Source organism: Peromyscus leucopus, chromosome 16_21 (genome assembly GCF_004664715.2).
Source record: "Peromyscus leucopus breed LL Stock chromosome 16_21, UCI_PerLeu_2.1, whole genome shotgun sequence".
NCBI lineage: Eukaryota > Metazoa > Chordata > Mammalia > Rodentia > Cricetidae > Peromyscus > Peromyscus leucopus.
This window is the reverse complement of record NC_051084.1, coordinates 15,966,945-15,986,623: the sequence shown is the minus strand read 5'-3', so window position 1 is coordinate 15,986,623 and position 19,679 is coordinate 15,966,945. Positions and strand designations below refer to the sequence as shown.

Sequence of the window (19,679 nt, the reverse complement as noted above, 5' to 3'; positions counted from 1 at the left end):
TGCCCGAGTCCCACAGCAGAGTGGTGTTGAGGGACTGAGATGGCTGTGTCCCTGGGGCAACAGGAGCTCTGAGGACCTGGGTACAGGAGAAACTGCCGGAGCTCAGAGGACACAAAGGCCTATGAGGGTCATGGACACTGTCAGGGGCTCCAGAGAAGTTCAACTTCAACTTGAAAGGTGACAGAAGCCTTCACCCTCTTGCTCTCTTATTGACTCCTTCAGGCCTCCCACAGGCACCAAGGGATCCTTGAGTTCTCACCGAAAGAAGGGACACCCCTAGACATCAAGTTCTACAGAACAGGTCAGGAGCACATGCCACCATCTTCTTATCCCACCCCTGGGCTGTCCTCCCTCCATCTCTGCCCATGTGAAGAAGCTGCCTCAAGCACTAAGACTTCAGAGATAGGACAGTGGCTGCCACCTCCAGAAGGTCACCTGTCTGCTGCCATCCCCACCTCCCCTGAGATCTGGTCATCTCTGTGGGGTTTCCCCAGGGGCAGTGTCAGCAGAGAGCATTATTTGTTGATGGTCCCTCACTAGTGACAAAACAGGCTGACCCCAAACACAGACAGGGAAAAGGAAGCCAGGACCTGAGGCACAACACAAGCAGCCCAGGGGTATAAATGCTGCCACCAGACACCTCACACACACACACAAACACACACACATACATACACACTCACTCTCTCACAAACTCACCCTCCTCCAGCCAACCCCGCCATGGCCGCCTCCACCATGTCTGTCTGCTCTGACGCCCTCACCAACTCCTCCTGGCAGGTGGATGACTGCCCAGAGAGCTGCTGTGAGCCTACCTGCTGTGCCCCCAGCTGCTGCCAGCCCAGCTGTTGTGTGCCCAGCTGCTGTGTGCCCAGCTGCTGCCAGTCCAGCTGCTGTGTGCCCAGCTATTGTGTGCCCAACTGCTGCCAGTCCAGCTGCTGTGTGCCCAGCTGTTGTGTGCCCAGCTGCTGCCAGTCCAGCTGCTGTGTCCCTAGCTGCTGTCAGTCCAGCTGTTGTGCCCCCAGCTGCTGTGCCCCAGCCTCCTGCCTGACCCTAATCTGCACCCCAGTGAGCTGTGTGTCCAGCCCCTGCTGCCAATCTGTCTGCTGCACACCCTCATGCTGCCAGCCATCCTGCTGCGTGCCTGTCTGCTGCAAGCCTGTCTGCTGCATACCCATCTGCTCGGGATCCTCCTCATGCTGCCAGCAGTCTAGCTGCCAGCCCTCATGCTGTCAATCTTCCTGCTGTGTGCCTGTCTGCTGCAAGCCTGTCTGCTGCAAGCCCTGCTCCAGTGTGTCCCTGCTCTGCCGCCCTGTGTGCAGACCTGCCTGCTGTGTGCCCACCTCCTCCTGCTGTGCCTCCTCCTGCCAGCCCAGCTGCTGCAAGCCCTGCTCCAGTGTGTCCCTGCTCTGCCGCCCTGCCTGCTCCCGCCAGGCCTGCTGTGGCCTCTCCTCATGCCAGAAGTCCAGCTGCTGCTGACCTGTCCCATGCTTCAGAGTCCCACAGTGCAGGTCTGATACTCTCACAGTTGTGATCCCAGCTGTCCTGCTCCCCACAACTGCGCTCAGCCTCCTACCCTCCTCTCTGTCCTCAGCCCCCAGTGTCCTCTGTATTGCTTATTCCCACACTTTTCATCTGCCTCGATGGTGGCTACCATCCCATGACCAGTTGATGACCTGTGAGTCCTGAAAACCTTCTAAGGCCTCCCAGGAGTATCTGGCCCCCCATGGGGGCAGGTGTGTGTGGTACAAGTCAGTCTCTCTGGTACCCTGGCCCCAAGCTGCATCCAGTGTTGGCCTTCCACTGACTGTCTGGTTGTCTTGTTTCTATTTGTGTGGCTCTTTTGAAGCAGTCATTACCCAATAGGCTTCAGGGAGACACTTTGTGGCTACTGGACACCTGACCTATTTAGAGACAGCAAACTCTGGCTCCTGTCCCCCTTTCCTGGTCCTCGGAGCTGAGCTGACATGGAGGTCTCCTCCTCTGTGACCTCCCTCCTCCACTGAGCTCCCCTCAACCCCTGGCGGCCCTCCATCGCCATCTTCTACTCTTGTGAAATTAAATAAAACTGGAGATTCACAAAGAGCTTGTGATGTTCATCTGGTTCTCTAAGATTCCACATTTTTTCTGTTTTCAGGCTGACTGGTCATTTCCATATTGGTTCTCTCTTGGATCCAAATCTGTTTCCAGAAATTTCTTCCAGTTCTTACTCTGGTGGCTTTTTCCCAGAATGCCTGATCTTTTTGGCTGAGTCATGGTCTTGTCCCCGACAGAGCACCAATGGAGGCCTGGATGAAGGTGCAGAAGTACCAGGGCCATGATCAGCTATGCCTTGCTCCTGAATCCACCCAGAACACATGAGTTTGTGGGGCTAGAGTGGTGTTCATACAAACATGTGAGCACATACACACATATGTACACAAATGATATTGCTCCTATTTATTCTTTGCACAGTCAGTGGTCTTATTGATTGAGGTATCTATGGTATCTATAAATCCTAAAAACCCGGGCTAGAGAGATGACTTAGAGGTTAAGAGCACTGGCTGTTCTTCCAGAGGTCCTAAGTTCAATTCCCAGCAACCACATGGTGGCTCAAAACCATCAATAATGAAATCTTGTGCCCTCTTCAGGCATATAGGCATATTGTATACATAATAAATACACAGAAACACCTACACATAAGTAAAAATAAACCTTAGAAGAACTAGCTTGGTATAATGACTCGTCCATAAATGTTTGGCTTTTAAAGAGTCTGGAGCAGGATGGAGACTAAGCAGTCTCTTGTCTTCTGGTGTCCTGGTTGTCTGCTGATCATATCTGGGCCATTGGCTTCTCCTATGGATTGTTGAAAAAAAAAAAAAAAGAATGATTCAGAATAAGACAAAATAAATCAGAAAAAAAAGAGCCAAAGAAAAGCACAGGAAACATAACACGTGCAGAGACACATACTTTTGTACATAGAGAAATGTCATTAAAGCATAAAATTGGAAACTAATAATATACACATGTATATGTATAGTATATACATACTATATGTGTATATATGTATATATATATATGGCAAACACCTGTGAGATTAAAACACATACACACACACACACACACACACACACACACACAAAGGAAAGTCCAAAGTATTATGAAAGCAAAAACCTCCAAAAATACTTTTGAGTTTGTTTTTTCTTTTCATCTGCACTCGGCATGGGGCGTGCCCTTAAGTGTGGTTTGTATGCCCAGTGAGACTCTATGTGGTAACACTTACTTTTCCTTTGTGAGTGGTTCTCAGTTGGAATTAGGGATGGGGTTTGTGTCCACTTCTCCTTTCAGTACTGGGAACCCTGTCTGACTTAGACCGTGCATGCTACCACAGTCTTTGTAATTTCACCATTTGGGGTCCAGAAGGCTTTGTGTCCTTAGTGTCCTCCATCCTCAGTGGCTCTTGGAATGTCTCTGCGTCCTCTCTGAGCCCTGAGAAAAGGATTTTATGAAGACATCCCATTTAGGGCCAGGTGCTCCAAGGTCTATCAGTGTCTCACGTTGTCCAGTTTGAGTCTCTGTATTTGGTCCCATCTTCTGCAGAGGAGGCTTCTTGGATGATGGCTAGGCAAGACACTGACGCACAAGCACAGCAGGAAGCCACTAGAGGTCCCTTCAGAGCTAGGTTTCCATGGCTGACCTGGTCTCAGGTTCTTGGCCACCCAAGCAGTGTCAGGCATGAGTTTATCTCATGGAGTGGGTCTGAAGTCTAATCAGATAGTGGTTGGTTACTCCCACAGATTAGGTGCCACTTTTGGACTGGTGTACTTTGTGGACAAATCACCCTTGTAGACTGAAGGTTTTATAGTTAGCTTGGTGTTTACATTCATCCTATGGGAGCACGCAGAGTGCCTTACAGTACCATGAAAGGTCTCAGTAGGAGGAAAGAATCTGGATAGGCACCAGCTCAACTTCTCATTGTTCAGTGAGTTCTGCAGGGCAGGGTTGTCTTCACCAACAGAGCCTTGCCTTCCATTTGTGGAGAGCAACCAATGGCCTTCACAGTAGCTTCAGTTGCTTGGAGATTTGCATGGGGCCCCTTGGCCAACAACTCAATTATATGTGATCCATTCCCAGCACTAGAGGTTTAATTTGGTGCCAAGAGATGTTGATTTGGAGCTTTGTCTACACTGTTATTTGGTGAATCTATTCATAGTTCTTACATATGTGTATAGAGAGATAAAGATATGGATATATATATGGTTTCCAATTGACCCCCAAATGGTCCTTAGTGTTAGGTGTCCTTCCATGTGTCTTTTCCTCACTCCCCTTCTGTTCCCTCCTCTGTTTAATTCTCCCATTCTAGCTCCATCTTGTCCTTCCATAACTATCTATTCTATTTCCCCTTCCTTAGGAAATCCTTGCCTCCAATACTTTTCTCTATACCTAACCCCTGGGTTATGCAGACTGTGCTTTCCTTATAGAAGACTTACCAGCTAACACCCACATATAAGCAAATACATACCATACTTGTCATTTTGGATGTGGGTCACCTCAGTCAGGATAATTTTTTCCCTATCTCCATCAGTTTAGCTAAGAATTTTGCGGTTCCATCTTTAAACATTTGTGTAACATTGCATTGTGTAAATGGACCACATTTTCATAAGCTATTCATTAGTTAATGGACATCTAGACTGTTTCCATTTCTGGCTATTATGAATAGAGCAGCATGAACATGGATGAGCAAGTGTCTCTGTAGTAGAATGCAGAGTCCTTTGGGTACATACTCAAGAGAGGTTCAGCTGGATCTTGAGGTAGGTTGATTTCTGGCTTCCTGAGGAACTGCCTCACTGATTTCCATGGTGGCTGTACAAGTTTTCATGCACCCCAGCAATAAATGTGGGTCTCCTTTCCCCACATTCTCACCAGCACGAGCTGTTGTTTGTTTTGTTGACCTTGGCCATTCTGCTGGGAGTAAGATGACATCTCAGAATAGTTTGATTGGCTTTCCTCTGATGAGTAAGGAGGTTGAACTTTTCTTTAAATGTTTTTCAGCCGTATGTGTTTTATCCTCTAGAACTCTCTACTTAGGCATACACCCCATTTTAATTGTGTTGTTTTCTTCATGCTCATTTTTCAAAGTTCATTCTGCATGTTAGACATTGGCCCTGTATCAGATGTGCAGCTGGTAAAGTCTTTTCCATGCTGTATGCTGCCACTTTGTCCAAATGACATTCCTGCTGACAGCAAATTCTCTTTATTTTATTAATTGGGATATCTCTATTTTGCATTCTGACTTTGCTGTGTCTGTAGTTCTGATCAATTGCCTCTGGTCTCTAGGAGTCTGCCACAGCTTCTCATTGCTGCCCTTGGGGTTCCCATGTAAGTCTTCAAAATGTTCTCCTGAGGCTGGTGGTGGTGGAGAACACCTTTAATCGCATCACTGGGGAAGCAGAACCAGGCAGATTTTTTTTTGAGTTCGAGGACAGCCTGGTCTGGAGATGAAATCCAGGAAAGGCACCAAAACTACACAGAGAAACCCTGTCTCAAACAAACAAAGAAACAAAAAATCTTTCTCTGGGTTTACACAGCTTTCTCATTGTAACAGCTCTGCCTGAGGATCCAACAAGTGGCACTGTCTTCTCAGCTGAGCTCCCTGGGTGTTCAGGTTGTTGTCTTTCAATAAATCTGGTGAGTCACAGGCTTTGGTTGAAATTAACCCTCTCCATCTGACTGTATGGAGGACTCTAACTCATCATCTCTCTCCGGCATTAGAGCCACAGATATTCCAAGCCCAGCCACCCACTCACCTACCCCAGAAAGTGTCTGATGATAGAGGAAGAAGCTATTTGATATCTAAAGCTTAGAGTATCCACAAGGATGTGCCCTTGACCTCAGAAAAGTGGCAGAATACAGGGTCCGTGAAATGATAAGTGACCGGATCCCAAGGTGTCCCCAAGGCTTGGAGCAGGGCTGAGCATGAGTAGGTGCCTAAGTCGGACTCCAGTAAATACATTGTCCTCAGTGTGCCCGAGTCCTGCAGCAGAGTGGTGTTGAGGGACTCAATGGCTGTGTCACTGGAGCAACGGGAGCTCTGAGGACCTGGGTACAGGAGAAACTGCCAGAGCTCAGAGGACACAAAGGCCCATGAATGTCATGGACACTGTCAGGGGCTCCAGAGAAGTTCAACTTCAACTTGAAATGTGAGAGAAGCCTTCATCCTATTGCTCGCTTTGACTCCATCAGGCCTGAAGAGGCACCAAGGGATCCTTGAGTTCTCACTGAAAGAAGGGACATCCGTAGACATCAAGTCCTATAGAACAGTTGAGAGCATACGCCACCATCTTCTTATCACACCCCCGGGCTGTCCTCTCTCCATCTCTGCCCATGTGGAGAAGCTGCCTCAAGCACTAAGATTTCAGAGATAGGACAGTGGCTGCCACCTCCAGAAGGTCACCTGTCTGCTGCCATCCCCACCTCCCCTGAGATCTGGTCATCTCTGTGGGGTTTCCCCAGGGGCAGTGACAGCAGACAGCAGTATTTGTTGATGGTCCCTCACTAGTGACAAAACAGGCTGACCCCAAACACAGACAGGGAAAAGGAAGCCAGGACCTGAGGCACAACACAAGCAGCCCAGGGGTATAAATGCTGCCACCAGACACCTCACACACACACACAAACACACACACATACATACACACTCACTCTCTCACAGACACACCCTCCTCCATTCAACCCCGCCATGGCCGCCTCCACCATGTCTGTCTGCTCTGACGCCTGCACCAACTCCTCCTGGCAGGTGGATGACTGCCCAGAGAGCTGCTGTGAGCCTACCTGCTGTGCCTCCAGCTGCTGCCAGCCCAGCTGCTGCCAGCCCAGCTACTGCCAGCCCAGCTGTGTGTCCAGCTGCTGCCAGCCCAGCTGTTGTGTGCCCAGCTGTTGTGTGCCTAGCTGCTGCCAGTCCAGCTGCTGTGTCCCTAGCTGCTGCCAGTCCAGCTGCTGTGCCAAACCCAGCTGCTGTGCCCCAGCCTCCTGCCTGACCCTCATCTGCACCCCAGTGAGCTGCGTGTCCAGCCCCTGCTGCCAATCTGTCTGCTGCACACCCTCATGCTGCCAGCCCTCCTGCTGTGTGCCTGTCTGCTGCAAGCCTGTCTGCTGCACACCCGTCTGTTCTGGATCCTCCTCATGTTGCCAACAGTCTAGCTGCCAGCCCTCATGCTGTCAATCTTCCTGCTGTGTGCCTGTCTGCTGCAAGCCTGTCTGCTGCAAGCCCTGCTCCAGCATTTCCCTGCTCTGCCGCCCTGTGTGCAGACCTGCCTGCTGTGTGCCCACCTCCTCCTGCTGTGCCTCCTCCTGCCAGCCCAGCTGCTGCAAGCCCTGCTCCAGTGTGTCCCTGCTCTGCCGCCCTGCCTGCTCCCGCCAGGCCTGCTGTGGCCTCTCCTCATGCCAGAAGTCCAGCTGCTGCTGACCTGTCCCATGCTTCAGAGTCCCACAGTGCAGGTCTGATACTCTCACAGTTGTGATCCCAGCTGTCCTGCTCCCCACAACTGCGCTCAGCCTCCTACCCACCTCTCCCTCCTCAGCCCCCAGTGTCCTCTGTATTGGTTATTCCCACACTTTTCATCTGCCCCGATGGTGGCTACCATCCCATGACCAGTTGATGACCTGTGAGTCCTGAAAACCTTTTAAGGCCTCCCAGGAGTATCTGGCCCCCCATGGGGGCAGGTGTGTGTGATATAGGTCAGTCTCTCTGGCACCCTGGCCTGGAGTTGCATCCAGTGTTGGCCTTCCACTGACTGTGTGGTTGTCCTGTTTCTGTTTCTATGGCTCCTTTGAAGCAGTCATTACCCAACAAGCTCCAGGGAGATACTTTGTGGCTACTGGACACCTGATCCAGTTAGCGACAGCAGGCTCTGGCTCTTGTTCCCCTGTCCTGGTCCTCGGAGCTGAGCTGACATGGAGGTCTCCTCCTCTGTGACCTCCCTCCTCCACTGAGCTCCCCTCTCCTTCCTGGCTGCCCTACATTGCCATCTTCTACTCTTGTGAGATACAATAAAACTGGAGATCCACAAAGAGCCTGTGATGTTGATCTGGTTCTTTAAGCTTCCACATTTATTTACTTTCCAGTCTGACTGATCTTTTTCACATTGGTCTTCTCTGGGATCCAATTCTGTTTCCAGAAGTTTCTGCTGGTTCTCCCTCCTGGTGACTTGTTTCCTTGTGTGCCTTGTCCTTTTGTGCTGAGTCGTGGTCTTGTCCCTGACAGAGCACCGATGGAGGCCTTGGGTAAAGGTCCTGAAACACCAGGGCCATGATCAGCTGTGTTAGAGTTGGGGCTTGATCCCGAAGACCACACAGCACACTATTTTGGAGGGGTAGAGAGATCTTTAGTGGGCTGAGGCACTGAGAGGGAGGCCTGCCAACCGAGGTTGCTTCCCAGATCCCACAAGGTAGCCTGTGAGAACTTCTGCAAGTTTTCTTCTTACATCCACAGGCACACACACACAAACATACACCCAAGGCACATACAACACACACATGCATACCTGTGTGCGCACTCGTGTGCGTGTACACACACATACACCACACTCACACACAACACCCATTTGCATGCATGCACATACACATAACATACACAACTCACACACACACACATAGACACACACACACTTACATAAATAAATCAAATCTTTTCTTTTTCATCATGCTGTTTAATCTAGCATGTTGCTTAGAAAGGCTTGTAGCAAGATCACAGGTACCTCTCCAGCAATGTCTCCTAGAGACCATTTCACCCACTGCTCTGTTTGGCCGCTTGTCTTTTGTTTCTCTCTTCAGTAATGGTCAGGCGGATTCCTTTTCCTCAGTATCGTAGACTATTGGGGTCCAGCCCCTCGATAGTCCTCTCCCGGGGTCTGGGAAGAATCTACAGCCAGCTGATAATTTAATCTTTGATGACATGAAATGAATCTACTTACGCGAAATTCTTTAGTCCATACGCTTTATTCTTCTGAATCAATTCTCTCTCTACAAGCTTCTATTCTGTTCTTATGCCTAGCTCCTTTCTTGCCTGATTTCTCTCTACAATTTTCTGCTGTCCCCTCTAAGTTCTCCCTTAATTCTCTCATCTTGGTTATGCCCCATCTTGGTTCTCATCCATCTAGTTTTTTTCCCATCTCAGCTCCTTCCCATCTCCTTCTTCTTTTTTTTTTTTTTTTTTTTTTTTTTTTTTGTTGTTGTTGTTTTTTGTTTTTCGAGACAGGGTTTCTCTGTGTAGCTTTGCGCCTTTCCTGGAACTCACTTGGTAGCCCAGGCAGGCCTCGAACTCACAGAGATCCACCTGCCTCTGCCTCCCGAGTGCTGGGATTAAAGGCGTGTGCCACCACCGCCCGGCTCCTTCTTTCTTATCTTGTTCTTCCCCATCTGGCTCTTCCTCATCTTCCATTTCGTTCCTCTAGTCCTCTCTTCTAGCCCTTCAGTCTAGTTCTTCCCCATCTCAGTTTGTTCCTCTCCAGTTCTTATCCATCTAGTTCTTCCATTCTCTTTTTTCTTCTGTCTCATCCCTCTCTGAAAATAAAACTACCTTTTTATCCCTTTGACCCATATCTCTCCAAGCTATATCTGCTCCTGCCATTTCTGGCAAGTGTGCTCAGTCGCTAGGCAACTTGGCTAGGCAACCTCCATCACAGCTAGATGTACCTGTAAGTGAGAACCCTTTAGTTCTGAGTTAATTGTTAAGGGTGCATCTAAAACTAGAGATAAGACTTTGGAAAGGAGAAAGTTAAGCTTAATTGGCACATCTGCCAGGCCTTCTCAAACAGGTAGTCTGGACGCTTAAGTCTGTTCTTAGAGAGTACAGAGGTATCTCAGATAAGATATGTCCAGATATGGTCCTGTCCAGATGCTGCTAATAACAATAATTACAGAAAGGCCTGAAATTAAGGATCCTGGCTGCATTGTTGCTTGGAAGGTTATCTAAATATTTCTTAGTAGAGGGGAAATTATGCCCAAAGAATGGTGGAAAAGCTACAATAGCACATGAGAAATTCATATTAGGAAACGGCTGATAATCAAAAGCTAATATCACCAAGACCCCTTGAGCCTCAGCTTGACCTCTGGAAGGCCCTTGGCTTCTTCCAGGTATTAGCTTGTCATAATCAGCTGAAATCCTACTTCATATATTTTTGTGGCTTGCAGCACCTCGGGGAAGAGAAATCCATGGTGTTGCCATTGCCAATAACAAAAATGTTGTAAAACCACGTGGCAAAGTTGTTGCCATTGGCATCTTTCACGTGAATCACATCAAAAGAGCCAAGATGTCTCTCTCTCTATTGGTGATCACACCAATTCTTCCCAAGTTAGCAGCACCTCCAGTCACCATACACAGGTTCCTGGTGTCAAACTTGATTTCATTGGTTATTTTGCCTGTCTCCAAATCAATCTGAACGATGTCATGCACCTTGATGAGGGATGAAAGTAGGCAATAGTAGGAGCATCATGGGTCACCAGATGTGGGATTCCCTTTGTGCTCACAAAGACCTTTCTCACTTTGTGCAACCTGTACTTGGCCTCCTCAAGTCTAATACAATGAACAGCAAAGCAACCCTTGGTGTCATAGATCAGACGGAAGTTCTCTCTAGTCTTGTCATGCGATGACATCCATAACCCCAGCAGTGTGGGTTATGTTGGTCCTGACTTTGCCATCAATCTTCATGAAGCGCTGACTGCAAATCTTTTTTACTTCATCTCTAGTCAGGGCATACTTAAGTCTGTTCCTTAGGAAAACGATCAGGGGCAGACATCCCCTCAGCTTGTGAGGACCAGTGGATGGACGAGGAGCAAACAAACTGGTCGATTTATCCAGCATCCCATGTTTTGGAGCCGCCACACAGTTCTGATGTTTCTTGGGACCACAAGCCATGGCTGGGCTGGGAACGGAAAGAGACGTCTCACCCTTGTTCCAATGGACGAAGAAATTAGGGTCGGAGGCATCAAACCATTTTCTTAAGACACGTTTGTCAGCAGAATGGGAATCGGTGGTTTGACAGGCTGATGGCTCTTTTCTAACGCACAGTGCTCCAGCAGCCACTGACCCCGCTGGCTACTGTGATGCATCTTGCTGGTCCTCACCTGAAGGGACAGTCCTCAGCAGCCTTACAATGAACATGGGCCTGGTCAACTTCCTTCCAAGTTCCAGAGCTTGCAGGGAGGCAAAGAGGGGCGGCAACAGGTGCCACCTGGGTCCTTTCTCTGCCCAGTGCCTGGTCTGTTCCAAGGAGTGGATCTGCCAGCCTGAGCATGGCTGACCACACGTTCAGCTTCCATCCAAGCCTTTGTTCACCGCATGGGGCTGGGGAGGGCAGTTCTCTGGTCCTTGACACCATGGCTCACTCCCTCTGTAAGCCTCCCATTGATGGTGGCCAGCCTGACTTTGGAAGATGGCCACTCCTTCCTCGGAGAGTTCTGGAAATAAGACGTTTCCCCATCATGGGGAGCTGTAATCAGGCAAGAATGCCCTTCGGCCATTAGAGTCAGAACAACTGTGGTGTGTGGGGTGCTGGACCCACATTTCTAGATGCAGCCATGGTCAAGGAGGCCCTGTGCTTATCCAGCATCCCAGAAGCTGTCACCTGTTCTGACTGTGTGAGTTTCTGTGGGACATGGTCACTCGGCTGCAGGCTTTGCTCTGAGCCATGAGTTCATATTTATTTTTTTAGCTGTTGACACAGAGGGTGAGAGGATGAGTTTATGGAGTTCCTGATTGAGACAGGCTGGCTTGGCTCTTCTGCCTTCGTTGACACTCTGCCCTTGTTCACCTGGGTACCTGGCATGCTCTAACAGCGCTATCCAGCAGATACAGCCCACCTGGGCAACCTCCACTGTGCCAGGTTGAAACTGGAAATGCATATCTAGACTTTCCACTAGGGCTATTTGGATGTGGCTGAAGGGTGTCCCCAGAGTCTGTCTTGGGAGCCTGGTCCTCGGCAGGGTGGCACTGAGAGGTGGAGTGTGATGATGGTCAGAACTAACTCCTTTTTACCTCAGAGATTCCCTCGCCCTGTGTGACCTCCTTCCAGGTCGCCATCCACCACAGTATGACACACTTGGGGGGAGGGGGGACCATGACACAGAACTGGGGCCGTGCTGCCGGGCTCTCAGCCTTCAGAGCCATGAACTATATATAAATCTCCTCATTAGCACCTGGGCCTTGGGTATTTCATTATAGGAACAGAAAACATGCTGACATCGTATATGTAGGATGCAGTCACGCCACTGGGTTGAACTGGCCATATTTCTAATGTTCCCTAGTTGTATGTGGTTAGTTGCTATCATATGAGCAGTGGATGAAATGTTAGAGCCCACCATTGCCAATAGCGATTAACGCCACATTATGTAATCGATTTGAACTTCACACTTATACTCAATATCACTGCTAACTGAGACTTAGGTCATGTTCCCCGCCCCTATGCCCCAATATCCCTGCACTGGAACCTACATGCTGGCTTTGCCTCTGCCTCTTTAGTCCAGGCCACACACACAGCTGCCACTTGGGGCCTTAGATCATAAACACGGATTCTTCCCAGTGTTGCGGGCTGGAAGTCAGCTGAGGGGCAGTCAGTCATGTAGGGTATGTTCAGGGTCCTGGGTGGAGTACCACTCCTGGCCACAGACCACATTCCAGCATGGAAGGGGGGTACAGTGTGACTGGAGTCACCAACCCCATCGCGAGGCCCCACCTTGCTGGTTTGATCACCCCATCACACCCACACACTAGGATTAGGGGAGGGCCACTGACAGCCTAGACTCAGTCCAGAGCTCATGACTGCTGAACACAGCTTTTCTGACTGATGATCAAAAACCTCCCCAACACCCATCCAGCGTGGACACTCGGACCAGCTTTTATGTTCATGTTTTCTTATAGGAACATATTGTACATCGAATACATCCCTTACCACCTTACTCCACCTACTTTTCCCGCCTCTCCCTCCAAATCAATCCCCTTTGTTCCCCTAGACCAGTGGTTCTCAGTCTTCCTAATGCTGTGACCCTTTAACACACTTCATGTTGTAGTGACTCCCAACCACAAAACTAATTTTGTTTTCATAAACAAAATATTTTGTATTCATAATTGTAATTTTGCTACTCTTGTGAATTGTAATGTAAAATCTGTGTTTCCCAATGGTCTTAGGCAACCCCTATGAAAGGGTGGTTCAACCCCCTGGGGGGTCACAACCCACAGGTTGAGAACCACTACCATAGACCATTGATTTCTGTTTGCATTTAATCCACGTGTACATGATTTTCTGTAACCATATAAAATCTAGGGACTTCTAATGGAATGAAATCAACGACATTTGTCTTTCGGAGAACTGGCTGGGTTCGCTGATGTGATTGTTCCCAGGGTCGGCGTTTCCTTAAAAATAACCTGACTTTGCTCTTTGTGCCTGGATAAAGTTCGGGCTATGCACACTCGAACCCTCTCTCTGTCCATGCCTGTTGATGGGCACCTGGGCTATGAAGAACAGTCTAGAACACACTGCTGTGCAGATGCCTCTGTGACCTGTGGCCCTGGAGTCCTCCAGAGACCAGTGCTCACACTCACTCATCCGTTCCACTGACATTCAGCTCCTAAGCACTCAGCTAAGCGTCCCCCAATTCTTTTCTTTCCTAAAAGAATATTTATTTCATTGTGAGTGTACATGCTGTGGGGGCTGGGGGTTATGCACATGAATAGTCCAGAACAGAGTGTTGGATCCTTTGGAGGTGGAGTTATAGGCCAGTGTAAGCATCTGATGGCAGTGTTGGGAACTGAACTCGGGTCTCTGGAACAGCAGCCAGTGAGTACTCTTAAACCCTGAGCCATCCCTCCAGCTCCGTAACCATTATTTCTTGTCTTAGTTACTTTTCTACGGCCCTGGCAAAATACCAAGGCAACTTATAAAAGAAGCATCTAATTCAAGAGCTCACAGTTCCAGATGGTTAAATCCTCGACCATCATGGAGGGGAGCATGGCAGCAGGCAGGTAGACATGGCCCTGGAGCAGTAGCTGAGAGCTTATATCATGATCCAGAAGCATGAGACAGAGAGAGCTAATGGAGAGTGATGTGGGCTTTTGAAATCCCAGAGTCCACCCAGTAGCACGCCTCCTCCAACAAGACCACACCCCCTCATCCTTCCCAAACAGTCTACCATCTGGGGGCCAAACATTCAAACATGTGAGTCTATGGGGGCTGTCCTCGTTCAGGCCACCTCATTTCTTGTTGTTTGTTTTTGTTCTGGCTGTGTTTTCTCTCTCTCTTGTGACTGAATTGGCATGCTTGGTCTCAGTGAGGTAGCCACTCTGTTTATTATCTTTTTCCTTCTGTGTCTGGAGGAACTTGCTGTGTTCGTCCTTAAAGCCATTGTGTGGAAGCTCTGTGGTGATAATTTGTTCTTCCCTGCCTCCAAGGGGAATTTTAAACCCAGCTGCTCGGGGTTACATTTCCTTGCATACTTCCTGTCTTCTGTTTTGGAATGTAGGGAATCAGTTTGTCTTACTGGGCAGCAAGGAAAAAGCTGTTTAACCTCTTTGTGCCAGGTTCTCCTTATCTGTCTAAACAGAAGTTAATCTAGGTGATATGACAGTGGGTAGATATTGAATTAGTTACTTTTATCCGAGTGGTAACAACCTAAGGATTTACTCTGGCTTCTCATTGGAGAGGGCTTCAGTCATCATGGTGGATAAAACAAGGTGGTGCTCACAACAGCAGGGACATGGGGCACAGGCCCCTCGTGCCTCCTCACCAGGAAGCACAGAGCTCAGGACCAAAGCAGAGTCTAGCTGGGACCCTCAAACCTCACCCCTGCCATCCTACATCTGCCCGCTAGATCCTGTATCCAGTGGGTTTCACAACTTTCCTAAAACAGCACCACTGCCGGCAGGGTATCAAATATTCGAACATGGGGGCCTAAGAAGGACATTCTAGTCAGTGACATTCCACCCTGGTCCCTGTTGGCTGATGGTTGTCCCCCAGAGCCATCAAATTCAAACCTCTCCATAGTCCCTCAACAGCCTCAACCCTTAAAAGTCCAAAATCCCTTTTGAAACACAAGACAGTCGTTTAACTATGAGCCCCTGTAAAAGTCAAACCCTGCTGGCATCGGCCAACGTGGTCATATTCCCAGTCCGAGCAGGAGGAATAGAGACAAAGACCAGCAAAAGCAGAACCCGCCAGGGCACACCCCTTCAGCCCTGAGTCCAGGATCGCAGCCTCATGGTGTCATTGTCGGGGCCCCAGTGCCGTGATTAGCCTTACCCACAGCTCTACCACCTGCGGCACACATCTCTTTCTTTGGAGAATCCCACCCTGTGCCTGCAGCTTTCCCCAACAGATTTCAGGCTTCCTGGCATCTCCCACATGCCGGGGTTCCCATTACAGTAGTCTAGGACTTCTCTAGGCCCCCATTACAGTCATCTAGGGCTTCTCTAGGTCCCCATTACAGTAGTCTAGGGCTTCTCTAGGTCCCCATTGCTACTCAGACCTCACCTTTGCAGCTTCCTGAACAGTCCATACAAGCTCACAGAGGGACTCTGGCCTTCCACACAGTGCCTGCCCTCAGAGGCTGGCTGCGACCTTGGCACATGCTCCGTGACATCGCAACCTTCGTACTCTGTATGCCTAAAGTCACAGCACTACAGGGACGGTGACAGCAGGTTGTATTCTCAGCTCCAGACCTAGCCTGGCCCTCTTTCCCCACAGCCCAAGCAGTCTCTTGTACCTGTGTCAGGGGAATCTAGACGGTCTTGTTGGAGCAAGTTGCCCTAGAGTGGACACATTCTCACTCTCGGGGCCTCGGGTCTATTGCCCCAGTTCATCGTGCGGAGATTTTCCTTATTTGCACTGATCTCTCTAGCAGTTGCCACTCACTTCTGTTGGCACTGGTCATATCCACAGTTGCTTTGTTGGAGACTTCAAATTCTCTCCCACACCTTTCCCCACCGAAATGTGTATTCTCCACATCTCCCTGCTCTGCTTTCTGCTCAGAACTCTCGCTGTAAACCTGGAGAAAGGCGGTGAGCATCAACCATGCCACAGACCTGATGCTAGGCTATCTTTAAAATTCCCTCCATCAGAAGAATTAGTCCATTAGTTTCTAACTTAGTCCCATTCAGTATTCTGAGACACGGGCAGAATGTAGCCAGCTTCTTTGACAGGCTGTAATCCTGAATGGCCTAGAGCCCAGGTCTCAGGGGAGCCCTATTTGAAATGTCGAGAGTCAAGCCTTCACGGTCTACACTGACCTCTGATCCTGTGAACCGCCTCCAGAGTGGCCCATTAAGCTCCAGTTCACAACAGTCCAGGACTCTCCCACATTCCTCCCATGCCCCTATCTAAAGGCCTGACTACACGGTCAGATGCACCACTACAGCAGGGCCACCCCAACCTGGTTTTCTATGGGGTTCTTTTCTCACAATCATGAGGCAATGTCCAGCTCAGGAGAATGGACCCATCTGGCTCATGGCTCGAGAGGGTACACTGAGTCCCAGCAGGAGAAGCACATGACTGTGCATTTCACATCTTAGGGATCAAGGGGCAGACACTCCAACCAGGACAGTCAGCCTGTGGTCCCCAAGCTACTCCCCCGCCCCCACCATGACCTTCCACCACCAGCTAGGCCCTGTGTTCAAACAACACAACCAACTGTGGGTCAAGTGTTCAAGCACACGGTGAGCTTCATGGAGACATTTCACACTCAAACCACGACAGACAGGACGTGCTGAGAATACTGCCAGGCACAGAGCAGGTTCCCAGAGCATTCCAGGCACCATCCCTGTCCCTGTCCTGACCATGGTATAAGGACCATTTTTTTCTTAGCTCACTAAATCTGTCATTCAAGTCTGTGCACTGTGATGTCCTGCTCTCAGGCCATGGCACCAAGCTTTCTGTGTCCCACTGAGGACAAATGCTGCTGGCTCCCTACGGCTGCTGTCCCCTTGCTCACACTCCTTGGGACAGTCTCACAGCGAGTCTGTGATGTCACCTGTGGGTGGCCACAGAGGGTTATGGCTAACGGTTATGGAGCATGGAATGCATTGAGTGTGCAGAAAAACTCAATGACCTAAGTCATAATAAAAATTGCAGAAGGCCTATGTCCCAGGGACATCATGTCCTGAGTTCCTCAGGGAGCAAGCACATTCTCTGGTGAGGGTCTTGAGCTCTGTGCACAGCTCTGGCACTGTCTCAGAGACTCATGGATGTTTTATACTGCTGGTTTCTGCTTCCCTCTGACCGCACCATGACCCAACAGGTACCCTGGAGGGCTACTGGGTGCTCAGAATCTCTCTTCATCTGGCCCCCTGTGAATGTAGACACAACAGTTCCTCAGACAGGCAACTCAGCTGTTGGTGGAGGGTCCCCTCACCCACAGACACCAGACACGCTTGTTAGCATCTGGATTCTTTGTGTGTCACCTCACTGGACCCCAGAACAGCATGGGAAGTTCTGGTGACAATGGCCTTGCTCACCCCTCCCCTCACATCCGCCCAGAACGCTAAGGAGGCCTCCGTTCTGTGGGAGACTCCGCTGTGTCAGGTCCGAACATTGTCTTCCTGCCCACAGTGCTACTCTGCACCTGACAAGAGAGGGCGAGAGGACCCTGGGATGCAGGAGAGCTATGCCTGAGATGGGCATCTGGGATCAGGGCCAGCTCTCGCCAGCTCACCTCCCTGGCACAGGCCATCCAGGATGATAAGTGAATCCATGTGACCTTAGTCCATGCCTGCCTCCCGCAGCCTGTATGTTCACCCCAGCCTCAGGTTTTGACCCAGGACAAGTGACAAGGACCTCCTGTGCTCCAGGAGGACATTGGCTTATGGCTAGGTCAGACTCAGTGTGGTCTCTAAATGCCTAGGAGTCCACTTCAGTGACCATCTTCATTCCCAAGAGACCCTTGGCTGGCTGCCTACAACTGACCCATTCTTGCACCACGGAGACTTCATTGGATGTCCTCCTTGCCTGCTCCAAATCAGGATGCCTGCCTCCTCTTTCCTAGTCACAGGCCAGCCAGGTTACCCCACTGAGGTCAGAGGCTGGGGACACACAGTGCATCCTCAGAGCCAAGAGTCATCTCCCAGATCCTGACAGGTGGCCACCAGGTAGAGTGCAGACAGGCCGTGTTCCAGGGGTCCCAACAGCCACAGGCCCAAGCAGAGTGAACAGCACAACAGTTTATGACTGGGCTCCGCAGAGCACCCTCCAGACTGAACAAGGAAGAGGAAGGGCCCAGAGCCTCCTGCAGCAAAACACGCCTGGGGGATAAAAGCCCAGAGCCCAGAGCACCTCACACACACACACACACACTCAACACTCACACAGTCACTCAACACACTCCCAGCTCCCAGCCAACCCCGCCATGGCCGCCTCCACCATGTCTGTCTGCTCCGACGCCTGCACCAACTCCTCCTGGCAGGTGGACGACTGCCCAGAGAGCTGCTGTGAGCCTACCTGCTGTGCCCCCAGCTGCTGCCAGCCCAGCTGCTGCCAGCCCAGCTGCTGCCAGCCCAGCTGCTGCCAGCCCAGCTGCTGCCAGTCCAGCTGCTGTGCCCCAGCCCCCTGCATTACTCTTGTCTGTACCCCAGTGAGCTGTGTGTCCAGCCCCTGCTGCCAATCTGCCTGCAGCAGCTGCTGCACACCCTCGTGCTGCCAGCAGTCTAGCTGCCAGCCAGCTTGCTGCACTTCCTCCCCTTGCCAACCGTCCTGCTGTGTGCCCGTCTGCTGCACACCTGTCTGCTGCAAGCCAGTCTGCTGTGTCTCCATCTGCTCTCCCTGCCAGCCATCCTGCTGTGTGCCAGTCTGCTGCAAGCCAGTCTGCTGTGAGCCAGTCTGCTGTGGGGCTTCCCCCTCATGCTGCTGACTGTCTAGCTGTGAGCCTGATTGCCACCTGTCTGCCCCGACCCATAGTCCTGTTGGGTGTTCTGGGCCCACCCGTCCTTACCCTTCCTCCACCAGTCCAGCCAGGTCTGGAGCCTAAGTGTCCCCCAGCTACTCTCCTGCCTCAGCTCCTGGAAGTGCTGGCTGCTCCACCTCACCCACTCCCAATCTGGCTGGCTTGATCCTGCTATGTGCTGTGTTACTCTTGGCCTCTGAGCACCAATAAAACCTCTTCTGTCCCATTCCATCTCTGTAGTAACTGTCATACAGAAAAGTGGCTCTGGGGCCTGCACCTGGTTCTGGGGCCTGCACCTGGCTCTGGGCCTTACACCTGGGTCTGAGCTCTTGCACCTGGCTCTGGGCTCTGCACCTGGCTCTGGACTCTTGTACCTGGGTCTGGGCTCTGCACCTGGCACCTGGCCCTGGGGCCTGCACCTGGCTCTGGGCTTGCACCTGGCTCTGGGCCTTACACCTGGGTCTGAGCTCTTGCACCTGGCTCTGTGCTCTGCACCTGGCTCTGGAACCTGTAACTGGCTCTGGGTTCTTGCACCTGGGTCTGGGCTCTGCACCTGGCTCTGGGCTTGCACCTGGCTCTGGGCTCTTGCACCTGGGTCTGAGCTCTTGCACCTGGCTCTGTGCTCTGCACCTGGCTCTGGGGCCTGCACCTGGCTCTGGGGCCTGCACCTGGCTCTGTGGTCTGCACCTGGCCCTGGGGCCTGCACCTGGCCCTGGGGCCTGCACCTGGCTTTGTGGTCTGTACCTGGCTCTGGAGCCTGCACCTGGCTCTGTGCTCTGCAC

At 50.8% G+C, this 19,679-nt stretch overlaps 3 protein-coding genes and 1 pseudogene across 3 annotated transcripts; 3 read left to right on the top strand and 1 right to left on the bottom strand.

Moving 5' to 3' along the window:
• Positions 1-296: 296 nt before the first annotated feature.
• On the top strand, positions 297-2,054 carry LOC114685795 (keratin-associated protein 10-4-like). The gene has a single exon (XM_028860419.2). It carries the CDS (start codon positions 721-723, stop codon positions 1,474-1,476), a length of 756 nt encoding a protein of 251 aa, XP_028716252.1. The 5' UTR covers positions 297-720; the 3' UTR covers positions 1,477-2,054.
• A 4,417-nt stretch (positions 2,055-6,471) lies between these two features.
• On the top strand, positions 6,472-8,048 carry LOC114685793 (keratin-associated protein 10-4-like). The gene has a single exon (XM_028860418.2). It carries the CDS (start codon positions 6,716-6,718, stop codon positions 7,439-7,441), a length of 726 nt encoding a protein of 241 aa, XP_028716251.1. The 5' UTR covers positions 6,472-6,715; the 3' UTR covers positions 7,442-8,048.
• Positions 8,049-8,649: 601 nt separating this feature from the next.
• Positions 8,650-10,891, bottom strand: LOC114685808 (annotated as a pseudogene).
• Positions 10,892-18,315: 7,424 nt separating this feature from the next.
• Positions 18,316-19,128, top strand: LOC114685809 (keratin-associated protein 10-4-like). Its single transcript, XM_028860445.2, has one exon. The coding sequence runs from the start codon at positions 18,364-18,366 to the stop codon at positions 18,862-18,864; it is 501 nt and encodes a 166-aa protein (XP_028716278.1). The 5' UTR covers positions 18,316-18,363; the 3' UTR covers positions 18,865-19,128.
• The last annotated feature ends 551 nt before the right edge of the window (positions 19,129-19,679 follow it).